Consider the following 22,694-nt stretch of genomic DNA (forward strand, 5'->3'; position numbering starts at 1 on the left):
AAAGTGGCTTATAACATTACCTCCATATATACACTACAATATTGTTGAAAGACCATGTTGTTTTCCAAGATTTAGTCTGAGATGTTTACTTTTGCAGAATCTGTGGATAATTGTTTTAATCTCTTGTGAGGGAGTGCTAGAGAAGTCATACCAACCAACCAGAAAGCAGAAATTGTCATTTGTGGTGGGTCTAACTAACTACTCTACACACACACATACACATACACATACACACACACTATAAGACTGAGTGTGGGTGTTATTCAGGCTGAGATCCATCCGTGGGGTCAGAGGTGATTTGTGTGTTGATAGAGTAAGTGGGTGTAAGTAACCTGAACTCAATATGTTCTCTCTCTGTTCTTATTATTTTGTGTGTGTACATTATTAACGGTAAATGTAACATTTTGAGATCCAATCTTTACTAGAAAACATGTTTGAGATACGTGAGCCAGCCAGCACATAACGTTCTGAGACTTATATGTTTCTTAAAGCTTTGGATAGTGCGATTGTCCTATGATTATTTTGCATACAACCTTCCCACAACGTTCTGGGAATTGTGCAAGCTACCCAGGTAGCACATAACACTCTGAGAACCATATTTTTCTCAGGTTGGAATTTCAGTACTTCTGCATATAGTTTCCGTCAGGTTTCCTCATGGTTTTATTTAAAGCAATGTTCTCAAATTGTTCCGAGAACTTTAAGAAACAACATTCTTCTGTGGGAATTTCAGTACTTCAGCATAACATTTTCTGCAGGTTTCTTCATTGGTTCTATTTAAAATCATTTTCTCAGAACATTCAGAGAAGAGAATATATATATTTTTTTTACCTTTATTTAACTAGGCAAGTCAGTTAAGAACAATTCTTATTTTCATTGACAGCCTAGGAACAGTGGGTTATCTGCCTTGTTCAGGGGCAGAAAACAGTTTTTTACTTTGTCAGCTCGGGGATTCAATCTCGCAACCTTTCGGTTACTAGTCCAACGCTCTAACCACTAGGCTACTTGCCGCCCCAGGGGTAAGCCAATGGGTAATGATTAATGGGTAAGCAAATTAATTTCCTATCTGTGCTTGGAGTTCAAAACAGTTAACCCAAACTAAGATAGCAGTGTTATTAAAAGTCGTATTAAAACATATTCTCAGAATGTTATTTAATTACCTTCAAATAACCTATCATTTTCATTCTCAGAACATTAATAAAACCTCCCAGGAAACTTTCAGGGAACCATAATAAAACGTTCTCAGAACCTCCATGCAACCTAAAAATGAACTTTCCAAGAACAGGCAAAATTTTCCCTTCTCAGAACATTTAAAAAACATTCTGTTTTACCGGTCAGGAAACTTATGGCTTTGTTCCCAGAACCAATGGGAAACCAAAAATGTACTTTCTCACAACTTCCAAGGAACTAAATGTGCTAGCTGGGAAGAGTCCATATCAGCTGTAGGACTCTCTGATATACTCATTCTAAAAAAGAACCAATGGTAATAACCAATAACCCACCATCTCTATTAATAGAATTGCTAAGTACATTTTGATTGACTGACACATACATTACATTCCCTGACACCACATTGACTGACATCACCATTTACTGTAACCTAGTAACTGGTAGAGTTCTGATCTAAAAATAGATTTCTCAAAATATTACCATTGTGGAAGGGATTTGGTGCATTTTCCAGTACAATGCTCTCCAGTAAAGCACTTTGAAGACCCCTTATAATAACTTCAAACATGTATTCCTGATCTCTCCTGTAGTAGGCCTATGATATGAACGCTCCATATGCTCCTCAATAGCATTAGATTAGCATCAGTTCATGGAGAGGGTCAGCATGCTTACTGCATGGGGAATCTGTAATGACTCCTGTTTCTAACTGATACCGAGAAACAACAGAGGTTTTCAGATGTAATTTTCAGATGAGATAATTTTACAGATGTAGGATCTTAATTTGATCCCTCTTTTGTTGCTGAGAATTTTCCTGTAAAGCAAAAAATATCCATTCATTATAATTCACATAATAATTCACATTTCCTGTTGCTGCAGGATTATGTTCCTTCTGTATCAAACATAATAATTCACATTTCCTGTTGCTACAGGATTATGGAACCCCGGGAGGGCCAAGATAACAGAGGTGTCTGGTTATATATCTGTCATAGCTTACTGGACATATTGTTATACTGAAGTTCACTACTGACACAAACTATTCTACTCTATTCTATTCTATTCTGATCTGTTCTATTATATTATATCTGAGCTGTAAAATATAGGCTTTCCGTTGTGTATCAGTTGTGTATCAGTAACAATTAAATAGTCTATTTTTCCAGCCTATTATTCAGTGAGAGGGGTCCACAGTTTGAATGCATGAGAACCACACCAAGGTATTTCCTACCCTGTGACTAAGCCATGTGGCTTTGAAACCTTGTCAAAAGTCATTGTTGTATGCACAGAACCATAGAAAGTGAATGGGTAGCAATTTCATGGCACATTGTGTATAGTTGGCTTGGATAAGTCAATCAGTCTACTTCAAACAAATAGTCAGGTATGGTGTGAGTCATCACAAAAGTTCCCTATGATGTTCACCTCTTGTCTAAAGGGGCTTTTCCTCATGACTTACCTCTCCAGTATCAGGCCTCTCCAAGGGGCTTAATCAGAAACGGACTGGCCATAGGGCGGTTCTGGCAAATGCCAGATTGACTGGTTCATCTTTAGCCCAGAGGGTTGGTCTAAAGTTGGTAGTAATTTTAGTGCAGAATTGCCATTATTTAGCTAATAATGGTGGCCTCAAGGGAAGAGAATTGTGGGAGCCTTGAGGGAAAAATGAGGGCGGTGTGCTAGAAATTCCCAGGAGGATTTGGGTTTAATTGGTTCATTTAAAAAACAAATCTATGATAATCACTGATTCCTTGGTCCAGATTATTATTGGTGGGTTAAATGAATGAGAAGTTAATCTTTATTGTAATGTTTGAGTTAATAATCCTGAGTCAATATTGGAAATGTCGATTTTGGATACATTTTTCATTTGATTTCAATGTACACAAAAACAGTATAGTTGTTGCTCATGTCATTAGGCTTTGTATTGTATTTCCTGTATTTCCTATCTAGGTGAAACCTTTAGTCTTTTTCAGACCCCTGATGTGTGCAGAGAATAAATAATCATTTGTTTTGCAATATTTCACACATTTTGTATTCATTATACAAATATATTTAAATTAAGATACAGCTTTTCTCAATATTAAGGACATTTCTAAGTTTATGTACTTTTATTTGGTGCAGGAAATTGTCCTCATTCTCATAAGCAATGGTTGAATTCTCACATTGAGTGAATAGTCCACTTTAGTAAATGCCAATGTCGCCACCCAGTGGCCAAATTGTATTGATTAAAAACAATCAACTTCACTGATAACAACTTGATACTGAAATGAAAATAATCCATTCGTCAAACCCTGAGATTCAAATAACTGACAAACAAACAGCCTACTGATTCACTGTATTATTTGGCCTACTTATACAACGGCTGGGTCTAACCCTGGATGCTGATTGGTTAAAATCGCATTCCAGCCGGTGTCTATTCCACAAGTTAACACCGGCTAAAGCTATGACGCTGAAATACCTATTTACTCTGTCGCATCTCACTGCACAATCCACTGTCTCATCAGCCCAGCAGACAATTTATGAACTTGATCTCCACTATAAAAAGCATGTAGACATTATCGCCCATTTCATTTAGACTAGCATTTGGTTTTCAACAGCGGAGATTTGTATAAACCTTGCTGCAGACAGCTTTTCTCAGCCAGTCGAAATCATGAATCAACTGGCATGATTTTGATGGAAATATACAAAGAAATGTCAATAGAAAACAGGTAAAACGAAACGAAATGCAGATAGTTTGCAGTCTTTCCAGCTTCGGTTTGAAGTGATTGTGTTAGCTGTGTTGTTGACTAGATGACGAGAGAGCACATTTTCAATGCCAGGCGAAATCACGCCTCATTAGCGTTATGGATGAGTGCAAATAAATGTCACTAGAACACAGTTTAAACAAATGCAAATGCGGCTACTTTGCTGTTATTCTGGCTGCACTGTTTGACGTGACTGTAAATTAGCCGTAGTTGGCTAGCTACAGTAGTAAGCAAGGGATAAGAACGTTGCCAGCTAGAATGGAAATGGAACATTTAGAACCAACGACTGGGAACAGAACAAAAGGACTTAAGGGATTGGGTCGGGTCTCTGGCAACCTAACCGATAGAACGAACGACCAGCCGGCTTGGGTAACAACCTTAGCTTTGTGTCGGGACTATACAGTGCATTCAGAAAGTATTCAAACCCCTTGACATTTTCCACATTTTGTTACGTTACAGCATTACTCTAAAATTTATTACATGACTTTTTTCCAGCATCAATCTACACACAGTACCCCATAATGACAAAACGACTACAGGTTGTTAATTGTTTTTGCAAATGTATTAAAAAAAGAACTGAAATACCTTATTTACATAGAGTACCAGTCAAAAGTTTGGACACACCTACTCATTCAAGTGTTTTTCTTTATTTTGACTATTTTCTACATTGTAGAATAATAGTGAAGACATCAAAACTATGAAATAACACATATGGAATCATGCAGTAACCAAAAAAATGTGTAAAACATATTTTAGATTCTTCAAAGTAGCCACCCTTTGCCTTGAGAGCTTTGCACATGCTTGATATTCTCTCAACCAGCTTCACCTGGAATAGTTTTCCAACAGTCTTGAAGGAGTTCCCACATATGCTTAGCACTTGATGGCTGCTTTTCCTTCACTCTGCAGTCCAACTCATCCCAAACCATCTCAATTGGGTTGAGGTGGGGTGATTGTGGATGCCAGGTCATCTGATGCAGCATTCCATCACTCTCCTTTTTGGTCAAATAGCCCTTACACAGCCTGAATGTGGGTTGGGTCATTGTCCTGTTGAAAAACAAATGATAGTCCCACTAAGCGCAAACCAGATGGGATGGCATATCGCTGCAGAATGCTATGGTAGCCATGCTGGTTAAGTGTGTCTTGAATTATAAATAAATCACAGACAGGGTCAGCAGCAAAGCACCCCCACACCATCACACTTCCTCCTCCATGCTTCACGTGAGAACCACACATGCAGAGATCATCCGTTCACCTACTCTGCATCTCACAAAGACATGACGGTCGGAACCAAAAAACTCAGATTTGGACTCATCAGACCAAAGAACAGATTTCCACTGGTCTAATATCCATTGCTCATGTTTCTTGGCCCAAGCAAGTCTCTTCTTATTATTGGTGTCCTTTAGTAGTGGTTTCTTTGCAACAATTCAACCATGGTGGCATGATTTATGCAGTCTCCTCGGAACAGTCAATGTTGAGATGTGTCTGTTACTTGAATTCTGTGAAGCATTTATTTGGGATGAAATTTCTGAGGCTGGTAACTCTAATAAACCTATCCTCTGCAGAAGCATACAGCTCTTTTCCATAAAATATATGTTCAAACAAGTTTCATTGGAAAGGCAAATAAAGCGCCGTGCTAGTAAGACACAGAATACAACTCATTACTCCACGTTCTCAAGCCACTTTGCTTCTGTTTTGAGCCGACTTCGCCGTCGCCTAAAACGGGGCACCGAAAATCCCCCAACATGTGACGTCGCGGTAACTGAGCTCCAATAAAAATAGCTATATGTAAATCACCTCTTCTTCAGTAGGAAGTCGGGCTGCAGTTGCTAGGTGCTCGCGTGTTTCAACTCTGTTCAGCTGTTGTAAACAGTCCGTGGCTACACGGAGCAGCTGTGCAATGTGCACAGAGAGCAAAACAGCTCGTATGCATTAATGCAAGGACACTGATTCGGACGAAAGCTCGGAAATATCTTCGAGGTAAAAATGGTATGTTGTGCATGGTTGCTAACCAGCTGACTTGCTGGCCTTTTTTACAGAAACAATTGCTACTGCGTGTGTGCTGAAATTAGGGAGTCGGTTGACAGAGGGCAGTCTACTTTTTCTGTATGTATCACTGTATCAAAAGTGGGTAACATTTATCTATTCTATTCTAGATTGTAAGCGTAGAATGAGTTGTCTCGCGCAAATTCAACTCTAACACAAACATTAACTGTCAGACTTCACTGCTAAATAATAACGTCCGAATGATTTGGAATTCCTACAATGATACTGTTTTATAATGTAATTTGTATCTACATAAAGTCAAACAGATTAGATTTTTGCATTCAACAATATGCTGACAGTTTGCTATTTGGTGACTTTTTGTTCCTCTTTTCCAGCGCTGCCAGATTCTGAAATGCATGTCCAGGAGGTGACTGAGTATCATTAGTTAGTGAACAGAGGCAAGGTGGGCAAAAATGTTTGACACTGTCTGACCGACTTCGTTTCTTTCTGCTGTTTGTAGACTTCAAATCAGTCTTATTGTGGTCATATTTGATCTCATTATTCTTATCACGCTCCAATTTACATGATGTATCAATGCTATGACTGCGTGTGACTCTGTATATGCCCTCTGCACCAGTGGCGGTTCTAGACCATTTCAACTGGGGGGGCCAAGCTGGGGCCAGTTGTACTGTTAGAGGGGCCAGTTACATTAGACGTTATTGTTGTCATATTGTTTTCTTCACTGCATTAACAGGCATTAGCAGGCAAAAGACCATGTGCCGCGTTGCCACTGTCTAATAACGGATGTAAAACGATAGCAAAAATGTGTTATGTAAAAATTATTTCATACTCCACATTTAGGGGGGCCACAAGGGGGTCCAAAATTGTTGTCACAGGGGCACTGCCCCCCCCCCCCCCCCCCCCAGAACCGCTAGTACTCTGCACCTGTGTGCCATTTGTTGCTGATGTGATCATATGTTAATTGTGCCTAGACATAAGTCCTCTCTGTCAACCATGAGTGCACTCGTGGAGCCAGGCGATGTCCACACCATTGCCCCCGAGATGCCAGCCATGTTTGATGGCGTGAAGCTGGCTGCCGTAGCAACGGTGCTCTATTTCCTGGTGCGCTGTCTGAATCTGAAGAGTCCCACGGCCCCGCCTGACATCACCTATCGGGACACGCCCCTCAATCGCTATCTGCTCAAGTCCTGCCCCATCCTGACCGAAGAGTGAGTACTGAAACCTACCCAGCAGATACATTTACATTTACGTCATTTAGCAGACGCTCTTATCCAGAGCGACTTAGGATGCCATTTGGGACACAGCCACTATCACCTATAGAGCCCTGGTCAAAAGTAATAAACTATATAGGAAATGGGGTGCCATTTGGGATGCAAACCGTGTCCACTGTTCCCATGCACCGGCGCACACATAGGCCTACTTGAGAGCAAGCACACACACTTGTAAGTGAAATAGCAGTAATGCCATGCATTTCTTCCTGGAACATGTTATGTTGTTGTGACTATGGTATCAAATTCCAGAGCAGACTGGTACATGCCACACACAGACAGTCACAAGCTCATACTCATAAACCCACATGTACGGTAGCTACAGGACATAGTATCCCATTTTCATAAACATCCTTAATCGTTCCTTTCCCCCCCCGAGTCGTGATCACTTTCAACCCAGTCGCGATAGTGCCCTTCTCACAGTACCTCCCTGCTAGACCAGTCCTCAACACTCCCTGCATCAGTCAATGGCTGTCCAGCCAATCGCGATGCCCTGTGTGTGGGTATAGGAGGTGTCCTATTAACACTGTATTATTTTACAGCCACATCGCAATTACATAACATCTACACTATTGACCACACTGCAGACTTAGCATGGCTAAATTACACTGTCTTTACGTGGATAAAGTGAATTATTTAAAAAAGATAAACTCTCTAACTAAAGGATATAGGCAGCTGTTTTTCATTGAGGCATATTTGCTTTAAAATGTAAATGGCTTCCATGAGATATGAAGATGTTAATGTCTTGCTACCAGTGATATCTAATTGATCCTACAGGCCAAAGCCTGGTCACAGAGTGGGGTTACTTAAAACGGTTGTGTTTCTTTGCATGAGGTGGAAAGACCATGCCAGAGGCACAGCTAGGATCCAGAGTTACTTGCAAATTAGATTACATTTTTTTGTTATACCTCTTTTTCTTCCTAATTTCGTGGTATCCAATTGCCTCATCGCTGCAACTTCCGTACGGACTCGGGAGAGGCGAAGGTCGAGAGCCGTGCGTCCCCCGAAACCTAACCAAGCCGCACTGCTTCTTGACACAATGCCCGCTTTAACCCGGAAGCCAGCCACACCAATGTGTCGGACGAAACACCGTACACCTAGCGACCGTATCAGCGTGCACTGCGCCCGGCCCGCCACAGGAGTCGCTAGTGCGCGATGGGACAAGGACATCCCTGCCGGCCAAACCCTCCCCTAACCCGGACGACACTGGGCCAATTGTGCGCCGCCCCATGAGTCTCCCGGTCGCGGCCAGCTGTGACAGAGCCTCGACTCGAACCCAGAATCTCTAGTGGCACAGCTAGCACTACGATGCAGTGCCTTAGACCACTGCACTACTTGGGAGGCCCGCAAATTAGATGTTTATACATGCAATAACATGTTAACTTCATGCTAGAGTTTGTGTGTGCTTTTGCATGTTATTCCATGCACGTGTGTGTGTGTGGAGTGTACCAGTTCACACTGGGATTTCAAACCATTCTCACAACACAAAATGTTCCACAAGGCACTGACATTACTGCTCTTACATCACTTTGGCTCTCACACATCCACTCTTGCCCGTTTGTGTATTCACACAGGTACGAACCGCCGCTGCTGTGGGGGAAGAGTGGACACCTCCAGACGGCCTTGTATGGGAAGATGGGGCGTGTCAGCTCCCCAAACCCCTGTGGGGTGCGCAAGTACCTCCTCATGCAGGATGGGGCCACTGCCACCTTTGACCTCTTCGAGTCGCTGGGGGACCACCGCACTGGAGGTGAGATATTCGCTCCAGGGTGAATATTCCCCTAGGTGCAGAACTAGGCTCAGCTTCCCCTGCACCAATCCTAACCTTAACCTTTAGTGAGGAAATGCAAAAATGACCCAAGATCAGCGTCTCGGCTGGGGCAGCTTCACCCTACTCCGAGATATTCAGTGTCATGTACAGACCTGGGTTTAAGTACTAAACTCAGCAAAAAAAAGAAACGTCCATTTTTCAGGACTCTTTGTCTTTCAAAGATAATTCGTAAAAATCCAAATAACTTCACAGATCTTCATTGTAAAGGGTTTAGACACTGTTTCCCATGCTTGTTCAATGAACCATAAACAATTAATGAACATGCACCTGTGGAACGGTCTTTAAGACACTAACAGCTTACAGACGGTAGGCAATTAAGGTCACAGTTATGACAACTTAGGACACTAAAGAGGCCTTTCTACTGACTCTGAAAAACACCAAAATAAAGATGCCCAGGGTCCCTGCTCATCTGCGTGTACGTGCCTTAGGCATGCTGCAAGGAGGCATGAGGACTGCAGATGTGGCCAGGGCAATAAATTGCAATGTTCGTACTGTGAGACGCCTAAGACAGCGCTACAGGGAGACAGGACGGCAGTGGCAGACCACGTGTAACAACCCTGCACAGGATCCGAACATCACACCTGTGGGACAGGTACAGGATGGCAACAACAACTTCCTGAGTTACACCAGGAACGCACAATCCCTCCATCAGTGCTCAGACTGTCCGCAATAGGCTGAGATAGGCTGGACTGATGGCTTGTAGGCCTGTTGTAAGGCAGGTCCTCACCAGACATCACCGGCAACAACGTCGCCTATGGGCACAAACCCACCATCGCTGGACCAGACAGGACTGGCAAAAAGTGCTCTTCACTGACGAGTCGCGGTTTTGTCTCAACAGGGGGGATGGTCAGATTCGCGTTTATCGTTGAAGGAATCAGCGTTACACCGAGGCCTGTACTCTGGAGCGAGATCGATTTGGAGGTGGAGGGTCCGTCATGGTCTGGGGAGGTGTGTCACAGCAGCATCGGACTGAGTTTGTTGTCATTGCAGGCAATCTCAACGCTGTGCGTTACAGGAAAGACATCCTCCTCCCTCATGTGTGGTACCCATCCTGCAGGCTCATCCTGACATGACCCTCCAGCATGACAATGCCACCAGCCATACTGCTCGTTCTGTGCATGATTTCCTGCAAGACAGGAATGTCAGTGTTCTGCCATGGCCAGCAACGAGCCTGGATCTCAATCCCATTGAGCACGTCTGGGACCTGTTGGATCGGAGGGTGAGGGCTAGGGCCATTCCCCACCAGAAATGTCAGGGAACTTGCAGGTGCCTTGGTGGAAGAGTGGGGTAACATCTCACAGCAGGAACTGGCAAATCTGGTGCAGTCAATGAAGAGGAGATGCACTGCAGTACTCAATGCAGCTGGTGGCCACACCAGATACTGTTACTGTTATTTTAACCCCCCTTTGTTCAGGGAAACATTATTCCATTTCTGTTAGTCACATGTCTGTGGAACTTGTTCAGTTTATGTCTCAGTTGTTGAATCTTATGTTCATACAAATATTTACACATGTTAAGTTTGCTGAAAATAAACACAGTTGACAGTGAGAGGACGTTTCTTTTTTTTCTGAGTTTATTTGAAATCTTTCAAATACTTGTAGTGTTTGCTTGAATATTAATAACTTTATTTATAGAGCACTTTCCAATAACAGGTTAACAAAGTGCTTCACATCAAGTGCATAAGTGGGTTTTCAGGGGGGATTTAAAGAGGAACTGAATCTGCAAGCCTGATCTCTTCTGGCAGACCATTCCAAAGACCATTCCATTCTAGGGACCCTAATGGCAAATGCCAGGTCTCCTTTGCTTTTCAACTTAGACATTTGGAATGGTCAACAGTGCTTTACCAGGGAATCTCGGGCTGCGTTTTGGCTCGTAGGGAGAGAAGGTCTGCAATGTAAGTTGGGGCTAAACCAATCCTAGCCTTAAACGTGATCCTATCTATTCTAAAGGTGACTTGTAGATGGGTGGGGTTTGCACTTGTGCAATTATTGTGTTGGTTCAATTATGCCAGACGAGCTCAATCAAGCCCAGCTAAAGTATTTTAAATGATTTCAGATAGTATAAGATCCCAGGTCTGGTCATGTGCCACATGCCATGTACTGTATCTGTGATTGGGCATGACTCAGCCTATTGGTTAGGGTTACAAAAACAGCTGTGCTGGGGTCAATACTGTCCGCATCCCTTCAAGTCCTCAGTGTAGTGGCACTTCAAAATGAGGTTTAATGCAACAGGGCTGTGACTAGTGTGCATTATTTAGACATTTGGAGGTAATTCATCAAATGGAATTGGCTTTGGTTGGTGTCCACTCTTTATCTTGAATAATGTATGTCAAGGGAACACTTTTTATATATATATATATTTTTTTTTTTTATTATTATTTATTTATTTATTTCTCAAGTAATGTTTGGGCACATGCCCTAGGGTATCTAATTGGGATTGAGACCATTAGCAAGATTGTGCCCCTGAGGAAAGAGTAGCACACACCCTTTATCTGTGCAGTGACTCCCTGGTAGGCTTGGATGGTATACTATGAATACCGGGGTATTTTGAAATATAGACGGTATGATTTCTCAAATAGTAATAATCGCTTCAGCCATGCATTTGGTTTGTTAGCTAAGTGGCTAGCCTGCAAGATCAAGCTTCTTGGTTACTGCAGAGGCCATCAATCCCCTCCCGGATCAAGATTCTTGGGGCCTCATTTATAAACTGTAAGTACACGATATACACCCCCCCCCCCCCCCCCCCCCCCCCCCCCCAATGTGTGCTCACCAATTTTCACACAAAAATCGAACTTGATGAGAAAATGTGCTCACTTCCTCGCAAACTTTAGGCCATGTGCTAGCACTTTGCTAGTGGTTGAAATATTGTATTGCAAGCTGGGAAGTATTTAGTGCAAATGCGGATATGTTGAAAAGCTTAGTCATACAAAAAACAGGAACACATATTAACTAGAATGCAGCCGTTTGCCATCAGTGAGGAGCAAAAATCTTTTAATAAAAAAAAAAATCTAAAATATAGACATTTCCATATTTTTCCTATTTTGTTTTCAAAAGTTGCATAAAAAAATCCTCACCGTTTCTGGCCGTGATGGATTCATATTTCCAAAGTAGCCATACAAAAAATGACCATGCGCAGCTCTCATTTAATTGGACCTAGTAGTCTAGTAAATAGACAGGCTAAATGTATTTCATGTTTTTGCAATCCCATAGGCAACGCTATTTATAATATTCAGTTGAATTTAACAGGTGAACAGTCTATTTTACATTGAAGTAGGCTGTAGCATACATAAGCCTACCTTAATGTAAAATAGAAACTGTTCACCTGTTAAATTCGACTGTGTATAATAAATAGCGCTGCCTATGGGATTATTGCATCCCCCCCCCCCCCCCCCCCCCCCCCCCAAAAAAAAGAGTAGCCTACCCTAGACATGTTTCAGAATTGGCGGACAGTCCATCATTTAGGTTGTGGGAAAAGTCAATGTAAAACATTGTTGTGCTGCTAGGTTCACAATAATTTGCCATTGTTTTCTCTTTCAGAGACTGACAGTCCTTTGCCAGATGCAGCATAAATTAATGCTAAAGATTAAAGCATTCTGCCAACTCGGTAAATAGACTGGCAGCTTGTGTAAAATATTTGACAGTATTGGTGAGCGATAGGAGTGCGACACCATTGCCTATTTCATCTCAGGGTCTATACCAAGGCAGGACATAGAAACCCAATCTATTGATAAACTACATTTTGAAGGACGGGGAAGGACTACCGGGACTGGTCTAATGCAAATTAAAATGTTCTGTTGCAAAATGTTTTTAAAGCATGTTCCACTGTGTGCACTAATGAACATTGTGTGCACTAATGACCCCTGTTGCACATAGAATAGCGTGCTTTTCGACCTAACACCTACCCACGGACTCCCCTTTCGCACCTGTGTGTTCACTGTGTTTTTACTCCACAGATGACATCACCATGGTGATCTGCCCGGGGATTGGAAACCACAGCGAGAAGCACTACATCCGCACTTTTGTGAATCACTCCCAGAGGCAGGGGTACAGGTGTGCTGTTCTCAACCATCTGGGGTCCCTGCCCAACATCGAGCTCACCTCGCCGCGCATGTTCACCTACGGTAAGACCGACAGGGCCAGGGCTCTGTTAAGTACGTGTATTGTTGTCCTTTTAATAATAAAACTGTCCATTTGTAGCTTGTTTTTGGTCACTGGTCAACAATTACCTGGAGCCAACTCTGCAGATAGCACTGCTGGGTGATTTGAAAAGTCATAGTCAATCGATCAAAAATATAATAATGGTTTATCTTTAATTTACAATCTGTAGAAACAATGAGAAAAGAAAGGTTCAGAACCTTTTGTGAAGCCTCACAGCACAGTTGTAAAAATATGTCAAATAGAAATCCAATATGGATGGTGTTAAGAGAGAGATGGGTGGAGTTGAATGGAGCTGAAGGGTGGGACTAATACCAAGATAACGAATGTAAAATATACTGTGTCCATAAAATGTATATAGGTTCAGCACAGTTAGAAATATATGGCAAATCGAAATCAAACTGGATGGACTTCAGAAATAGATGGGAGAGGTTGAGGACAGAACAGAACAGGACTAAAAACAAACAAAATAGAACTATTGTAAAATAGAACGTGTCCTTAAAAAGGGTATGTAGTGTGTGTGTATAAGCTGGAAGTAGAAGCCTAAGTGTTGTTCATTAGTTTACTCCAATTAGGGGAGGGGTGGTAGGGTTAGCGGAAAATAATAATGATATTTATTTTAAAAAGGTGTATGTATTTAGATATTATATATGTGTATACATTACTGTTCAAAAGTTTGGGGTCACTTCGAAATTTCCTCAACTGGCAGCTTCAGTAAATAGTACGTGCAAAACACCAGTCTCAACGTCAAAGGTGAAGAGGCGACTCTGGGATGATGGCCTTCTAGGTCTGCTTCTAATTAGTCTGCTACAGCCGGACATGATTGAATTAATGTTACGTGTGACCTGTGGAGTTTTCCAAGTAAAAGCTTGACGTGGAAAAGTTGGTTCATTAATAAATGTATTGCATTTACCTGTAACTTGCACTGTCTTAACTGCTACTAGGTGTGGCAGGTAGCTTAGAGGTTTGAGAGGCAGGTCAGCAATTGGAGGGTTGCCGGTTTGAATCCCTAGTACAGCTGGAAAATATGGTGGGGAGTGCGCCAGTAACCGAGGGTTGCTGGCATCTGTATCCTAGATGCCATCTTCTGCCGTTGTGCCCTTGCGCAAGGCCCCTAACCCCTTATTATATCCAGGGGCACTACACCTTGCCAACCCTGGGTTTCAATCCCTTGGGATTTGTTTGTGCATCTCAGGGCATTTGGTTGAAAAGCACAATACACATTTCTGTGACTCCTTTTCCAGGTTGTACATGGGAGTTTGCAGCCATGGTAGGTTCCATCAAGCGGGCCTTCCCCCAGACACTGCTCATCGTGGTGGGCTTCAGCCTAGGGGGGAACATTGTGTGTAAGTTCCTGGGGGAGAACAGGATCAACCAGGAGAGAGTGCTGTGCTGCGTCAGTGTCTGCCAGGGATACAGCGCACTCCGGTAAGTGGAATTAAAATAAAGCGTTATACAAACGGCACCCACTACACTGTCAAGTAGAACATTGTTGATACTGTGATTCGGCTACATGCGAACATGCGTGTGTCTAGATCCACGCCCGTGAGTATTTGTGGAAGGGGCAGGCAGCCAGTCTGGCCTCTCTGTTCATCATACCCATAGGTAGGCCATGGTCACCACTTTACCCCATGTAGCTTTTGTGTTTGTCCGAGTCTCTTTAATCTCACTGATGTTGGGCGATTAGGCCTGGCTCGCAGTTGGCGTTCCAATTCATCCCAAAGGTGTTCGATGGGGTTGAGGGCAGGGCTCTGTGCAGGCCAGTCAAGTTATTCCACACTGATCTCGACAAAACATTTCTATACGGACCTCGTTTTTTTGCACAGCATTGTCATGCTGAAACAGGAAAGGGCCTTCCCCAAACTGATGCTACAAAGTTGGAAGCACAGAATCGTCTAGAATGTCATTGTATGCCGTAGCGTTAAGATTTCACTGGAACTAAGGGGCCAAGCCCGAACCATGAAAGACAGTCCCAGACCATTATTCCTCCTCCACCAAACTTTACAGTTTTATACACCTGTCAGCAACGGGTGTGTCTGAAGTAGCCAAATCCACTATTTTTAAAGGGTGTCCACATGCTTTTGTGTGTGTGTGTGTAGGTAAGGTGACTAGGCATCAGGATATAAGATAAACAGAGTAGCAGCAGCTTGTGTGTGTAGTCAGTATAAATGTGTGTGAGTGAGCAGATAATGGTGTGTGTGTGTGTGTAGGGCCCTGTGAGTGTGCATAGAGGCAGTGCAAAAATAAAAAGTTCAACGAGGATACTGAGGTTACCTCAGTCCATGTAGTTATTTATCTGTATTATTGCTTGGGGATAGAAGCTGTTCAAGAGCCTGTTGGTGCCAGACTTGATGCAGGCTGTAATACAACAAATGTGGAATAAGTTGAGGGGTATGAATACTTTTTGAAGGCACTGTAGAAATGCATGCACAATTACAGAACCACTCATTGTGTGGTATTGACTTGGTGCCATTACACTCTCTCTCTTTCTTTCTTTCTCTCTTTTTCTCTCTCTTTCTTTCTTTTTCTTTCTTTCTCTTTTTCTTTCTTTCTTTTTCTTTCTCTTTTTCTTTCTCTTTTTCTTTCTCTTTCTTTCTTTCTCTTTTTCTTTCTCTTTCTTTCTCTCTATTTCTTTTTCTTTCTCTCTATTTCTTTTTCTTTCTCTCTTTCTTTTTCTTTCTCTTTCATTCTCTCTTTCTTTTTCTTTTTCTTTCTCTTTCTTTCTCTTTCTTTTTCTTTCTCTTTCTCTCGTGTTAATCCAGGGCCCAGAAGACGTTCCTACAGTGGGACCAGTGTCGGAGGCTCTATAACTTTCTCATGGCAGACAGCATGAAGAAGATAATCCTCTCCCACCGGTACATCAAGCTGCTAAAACACACGTCTCAGTAGTTAGTACACATATCACTGCTGTCATAGTCCCTATGCAATGTTCAGTCTTTAAAATAAGACCTAAATTGGCCTAATGGTTCATGTACGAGCTACATGCTTCAAGCCAGACTAATTTGCGTCATTTGCGATGATGAAATATCAAACTGTCTGGACGACAAAACAAACCCAGATAAAACGTCGTAATCTGAGAGTTCTCAAGTGGCCGCTGGGCCAGCCACCCTTCCATCAGTATCAGACAGCTGGCGTTCTTGTTTGCTTGTAGCCTATAACAAGCATGCAGGCTACCCTACTGTATAAAAATTACAATTTACAAGTGGATTCTGCAATGAACATTACAGCAGTAAAATGTAATTCTAATTTACACTACCGGTCAAAAGTTTTAGAACACCAACTCATTCAAGGCTTTTTCTTTATTTTTTGTACTATTTTCTACATTGTAGAATAATAGTGAAGACAAAACTATGAAATAATACATATGGAATCATGTAGTAACCAAAAAAGTGTTAAACAAATCAAAATATATTTGAGATTCTTCAACTAGCAACTCTTTGCCTTGATGACAGCTTTGCACACTCTTGGAATTCTGTCAACCAGCTTCATGAGGTAGTCACCTGGAATGCATTTCAATTAACAGGTGTGCCTTGTTAAAAGTTAATTAGTGGAATTTCTTTCCTTAATGAGTTTAAGTCAATCACTTGTGTTGTGACAAGGTAGGGGTGGTATACCGAACATAGCCCTATTTTGGTAAAAGACTTAGTCCATATTATGGCAAGAACAGCTCAAATAAACAGAGAAACAACAGTCCATTACTTTTTATGACATGGTCATTCAATATGGAACATTTCAAGAACTTTTCACCTTTGCCCGCTTCAGAAGTCAGATTTTTCTCCAGGTGGCCCTCATTATAAATAACGTACTGTCCCTAAATTACACGTTTATTCTGTCACTCAACTCTTCATTTATAATGAGTCTCATTTTTGTATTGAGCGGGATATAGCTAGATGCTGTATGTGTCGAGTTGTTGTGGATGGATCAGAGGAACCAATAGAATGTGCACAAGGTAAATTATCAGTAGACCTATGTGCCAAAATTACCTGGAGAAATCTGACCTGCAATTTGTAAATAAAGCTGCTGTACTTATAATTCGTAAAACCTTCATTTGTATCACTTTGAAGTGACCCAAATGGCAAATTAATCTTTCCTCTATACATTTCGAGATATATTAAACCACAAAAAAATGACATTTTATTTGGCACTTAGAGCCTGGCTTTATTGGCATTCTGTTAACACCCGTTACAAAAAATATTGCAGTTTTGAAGCTGCAGTAAAAGTGCAGTAACTGCAGTCGACTGGTATTTTGGACACCGTAATTGCAGAATAACTAAAGTTGAACTGCAGTATACTGCACTGTAACTGCAGTCGCACTGCAAAATTACTGCAGTAAAAAAAAAACATTTGGACGCAGTATTTTCAGCATACTGCAATATTTTTTTCGTAAGGGATATTTCTGATACTGATGAGTTGGAGTGAATTTTTTTGTTTTGTTGCAGGAATTTATTTTAAGTCATACTTTGTGTACCACCTGTACACTGTTTCTGATTGACAGGGGCAGTTTGTTTGGGATGAACTCGAGCAAGATGGAGGACGCCGACCTGAGCCGACTGTACACAGCTACCTCCCTCATGCAGATCGACGACAATATCATGAGGTGACGGCCGGCTTTCTCAGACTGTGGTGGCCATCTTGAAGTAATCTTGTCTTTAGTAATTGTGGCCTTGTTGCTATAACCTGATGGGTTTTTTTGTTCATACGTTTCACAGAAAGTTCCATGGTCACGACACGCTGAAAGAGTACTATGAGAAGGAAAGCTGCGTACACTACATTCACAATGTGAGTGAACACGGACCAGACCTGAGTCTCCCAGAGCCTTCGTAGCTGAAGTAGTACATGATTGCTCTTGACGACCCAGACTCAAGTCTCCTATAGACACACAAAGTGCTTCATTGAACGAATTTTGCTCAAAGATTGAAGTCGGATATGGATTTTATAATTGTTCCACTAATGTGGTTGTCAGTCTGGGTTGTGGAGATTTTTCTTTTGACTATTTTAGCTACTAAGGATTTGAGAAAACTAGCCCAGAGTGATTACAAAGTGGTTTTCAAACTTAATGATGATGATGAATGGGGGTGACGATGACAATCCTATTTCAGATCAATGTGCCGCTACTGCTGGTCAACTCCTCAGATGACCCTCTGGTCCATCGGTCACTTCTGACCATCCCACGCACACTCGCAGGTATTCGCTCTATTCAATAAGAGTTGTAACTAATTGAGTACTCATTACATTTTATTGATTCATTAATACCAATTATTTATTCACAGTGAGTGATAGCAGTTTTAGTAGCCGGGAAAGGATATCTTCCAAAAAAAATTGCTGGGAGTAAATGGGGCACGCTCACCAAGTTCACAATTTATGGCCAAATCACCTCCAATAAACGTGTACTGAGCATTCTTATTTGATTACATTTGGCTTAATGCAAAATCCTTTTACACTGGACATTGTGACGATGTGCAATGTCATTAGTAGCGCAATTAATTATTCAATCAACACCAGGGTCACGTCAACTTAGCCGCTTCTTCTTTTCTCTGCTGGACACACTCTTTAAGTGTTGACCGCTAAGTGTTGATAAATCCTTCTCTCTTAGCCATCTTTCTGCAGCGTCTACCAGCCCAGAGAGTCTTTTGAATTTTTCATGGCCATGTGATCCCCTATGCTGTGGTATTATTTATAGGGTGTGTTTGTTGTGCGCCATGTGTCGCCCCCCCCCCCCCCGTGTAAATCAACAGCCACAGGGCTTGTAGGAGAAAGGTGCTGGTATCTACTTCCCCTGGGCGCTCCAACCATGTTGCTGAAGGGCTACTGTCCTGTAGGTTTTCACTCCAACCCTAATCTAGCACACCTGATTCAAATAATTAGCTAGTTGATAAGCTGAATCAGGCTATTTACATCTGGGGTTGAATTGAAAACCTACAGGAGGGCAGCACTCCAGGAACAGGGTGGGAGAGCCCTGCCTTAGGCCCTGTAACTCTACGCCTGGCCTGCATGTTCCATAGGGGACTGTGTTGTGGCGGTGTCCCATAAAGGGTATACAGGCTATCCTCACCACCAAAGGCTACGAGAGTGCAAACAAACCTAATGTATTTGACAACTGTATAAATGCGGATATGGAAGTAGCCTCATGTACCATATGTAGTCGCACACAACCCGATTTTTAAGGGTGAGTCATGCTCTCTAATAAAGGTAGATGGGTTCAGTCAGTGTTACTCCAGTTCATCGTCTCTCTGGCCTTAAAGGCCAGCACTTAATCCCATTAGCGCTGTCTGTATCTGGAGGTCAGTCAGGAAGCCAGCCAGTCTGCCTGGGCTCTTTCAGCAGCCAGCGCTGTGCTGCACGGCTGGCACTAGCTGTCTCAGCGCTGATGAACTGCCTTTTAACTGGCCCGTGTGTTTGTGTGCGTGTGCTTCCTCCATATGGAGAGCTAATCGCAGGTCAGCTGCTACCACCTCACCACTAACCTTATGTACTTTACATAGAGACCGACGCTGATCTTGGATCATTTCATAATGAATAAGATGATATGGACAGGCCATAGATCAGCACTCCTACTCTGAGATGCTTTGTAAATACAGGCCCAGCCTGGTCAGGGCAGGCCAGTGGCTGTATTATTTACTCTGGTCACTAGTGTTTCTGTAACGGTGTCACCTGGGCCAGAGTGAAAGACTGGGTTGCGGCTTGAATAGAAAAGCGGCGTGCTACACATTTTTTATAATATATACTTCTGTCCCGTACACGTTTTTGATTTTGTATCTGAGCCTCTCTTGTGTTCAGTTTGCAGTGACTAAAAGTTACGAGAGAGAAATAAAGACGGAGAGAGTCAGGGCTGAGAGTGTTGGGTGGCAGAAATGGAAAGCAGATTAGGCCTAGGAGTCACATATCTGTGAGGAAACTCGAGGCTCTGCCAGAAAGGGCTACCTGCGAGCTTGCACAAAAATAAACCAATGAATCGTCAGTACATTGGCAATATCTAATTCATTACCTCATCAATTTGCACTGTTACATCTACCATTTGAGGTGTTTTGCATCGTGTTTACTGTGTTCGAGTAAGAGTGCAATGACCTAATCTATACTGAACAAAAATATAAACACAACATGCAACAATTTCATTTTTCTTTTTACTGAGTTAGTTCATATAAGAAAATCAGTCAATTGAAATTCATTAGGCCCTAATCTATGGATTTGACATGACAGGGCAGGGGCACAGCCACGGGTGGGCATAGGTTCACCCACGGGTGGGCATAGGTTCACCCACGGGGGAGCCAGGCCCACCCACGGGGGAGCCAGCCCCAGCCAATCAGAATGAGCTTTTCCCCACAAAGGGGCTTTATTACAGACAGAAATACTCCTCTGCTGGTGGCATCTTACCTAGTAATAGGCCAGTAGTAACAGCATCCACCATAAGCCATTGTTTACGTAACGACACCACAACATTCTACCTGTTAGCATCACCGTATCTCTTTCTCCACACCCATCAGAAAAGAAGCAGAATGTGATCTTCGCCCTGACGCTCCACGGGGGTCACCTGGGCTTCTTCGAGGGGGCTGTGCTGTTTCCCCAGCCCCTCACCTGGATGGACAAGGTTATCGTGGGCTATGCCAACGCAATATGCCAGTGGGAAAGACACAGACCGCCCTGCCTGAGGACACGTCGTGGACCCTGTCCACAGGCCGACGGTAAAGCTTACCGCACACGTGCTCACGTATGTCGTATGGACACACACACTCCCAGGGATAAAACGGGGATGCCATGAGACTAAAGGAAAGGTTTCACACTCTACCTACATTTACAGGCGTACACACATACGTTATTATTAATATACGCACATCCAGTATTCCTCTGTCCTAGTCCCCTAACATCCTGTCAATCAAGAGTCACTTTATGTCACTCATAATTTTCTTTTTCTTTTTTTAAAGGGACTCCTAATTTATAAGGACACAAATACGCCCACGAGAGAAGGCCGAACCCTGTATTCTTCAAAAGGGGGACGGGGATGATCTACGGGCACAGTAGCTCGCCTGACTTTTGTTCTGACTATAGCTTTGCTTAGAGAAACACAGCATTCAGCTGCGAATGACATTCATTGAAAGCCTTACCAATGGACTCCAGTCAGTCGAATGGATGGCACTTGCTCCTCTAAACGTGGATGCACAGTGTAACCTGCACATGCTGGTGAACAGCTACAAGACTCCACAGTGGCTTATTTATTGGTCCGTTCTGTCCATGGAAAAGACTGGAGAGGAGATTTAGCTTCTGTGTGCAAAGTCCCAGCCAGCTCCCCTTGGATCTCACACTTGGGTTGCTACTTGGTCCCGACTCTCCTAGCTGTTTGTTCCAAGTGTGTACTGTTGTCGTGAGGGTGTCTCTGGGAGGTTCAAATGGGAGCTCTGGGAGGTTCAAACTCTAAAGGCTTTTGTTAAGCAGAGAAATAGAAATAAAATGTCTGTTCTAGGAATTCTATGTTAAGCTTCTTTAGCTCTTTTTAATAATTGGGGCCAGGGTCAAAATCTGGTCTGGCTCTAGTTCTAGGCTAATAGGCAATACTTTCCTGGTCAGGTCATCGTCTGAGGAAAAACTCCAATCTGGCCCTAGTGATACTATATTTTGTCTTCACATTGTCAAAGTGCTTCAAACATAAAATAAAAAATATATATTTCAAACCAAGAAAGGATGGCAATGGTTTCAAGTACTTCATTACTATTTTCAATACGCAGACATGGTGTTCAAGGACCACACCCTGTAAATACCTGACATTCTGAGGAAGCACCCAATCCTACCCAGAACACATTTAATGACAAGTTCCCTTGTCCTGTACTGTATTCTTGGTGGAACAGCCTCTGAAATTCTCACTGGTTGGCTTGCACTACACAGCACTCCACTTCTGAGAATCAAATACATTGATTTTATATATATTGTAACTTGAGTTGTGAGTATAGGAATGTTTCTGACCTTTTCTAAGTAGTTGATTCTTACAAGCCGAGTGCACTGACTAAAGTCCTTATTCACAGCCACTGTGAGGCAAGGGTCCACTGTGCTATTTCAGTCATTCAGTTGATTTGCCTGAGTAGCCAATGTTCAATGGTACAATGTCAATGACACTTTATTCTGGCATGCACGTTTTGAAGATTTCACTGTACGGCCAATGGAATGGTCTAAAATGAGCAAACTCCGCCCACCTGGGGCAACGGGCGACACAAAACAAGCGCACCCACCATTGAGCATTGGTTATTTGAGTTGATTGATTTTAACCCGGTAGGGAACTGACTGTCAAGGTTTGCCATGAACATTGTGTGTCTACCTGAATCATTGAACTCACCCAACAGCTAAGATGAAAATTGAAGCCACGTTTAGGTTTGTTGCTGTTGTGAAATAATATGTAGGTATGCGCTACAGATGTAGACCCCAGTTGTCCTCAATTGAAATACCAAAACACATGTGATTTGGTCTTCTTCCTTATATGGGCAAAACCCCATGCTTTAAAAATAATAATAAAATGAACACAAAGGTTGAGGTTACCTTGTGTAAGTTTAGTCTGACAGCG

At 42.5% G+C, this 22,694-nt stretch overlaps 1 protein-coding gene across 2 annotated transcripts; it reads left to right on the forward strand.

The window, feature by feature from the left end:
- The first annotated feature begins 5,681 nt into the window (after positions 1-5,681).
- Positions 5,682-22,689, forward strand: abhd2b (abhydrolase domain containing 2, acylglycerol lipase b). 2 transcript variants are annotated; one of them, XM_014124721.3, is made up of 12 exons: positions 5,682-5,879; positions 6,272-6,339; positions 6,869-7,105; positions 8,740-8,915; positions 12,949-13,116; positions 14,395-14,578; positions 15,913-16,005; positions 17,646-17,747; positions 17,860-17,929; positions 18,250-18,334; positions 20,632-20,829; positions 21,070-22,689. In XM_014124721.3, the coding sequence occupies exons 3-12, from the start codon at positions 6,891-6,893 to the stop codon at positions 21,084-21,086; spliced, it is 1,308 nt and encodes a 435-aa protein (XP_013980196.1). In that variant the 5' UTR covers positions 5,682-5,879; positions 6,272-6,339; positions 6,869-6,890; the 3' UTR covers positions 21,087-22,689. The 2 variants fall into 2 exon arrangements, with proteins under 2 accessions (XP_013980196.1, XP_013980197.1); XM_014124722.3 differs by having other exon boundaries at positions 5,682-5,870.
- The last annotated feature ends 5 nt before the right edge of the window (positions 22,690-22,694 follow it).

Source organism: Salmo salar, chromosome 10 (genome assembly GCF_965601325.2).
Source record: "Salmo salar chromosome 10, fSalSal1, whole genome shotgun sequence".
NCBI lineage: Eukaryota > Metazoa > Chordata > Actinopteri > Salmoniformes > Salmonidae > Salmo > Salmo salar.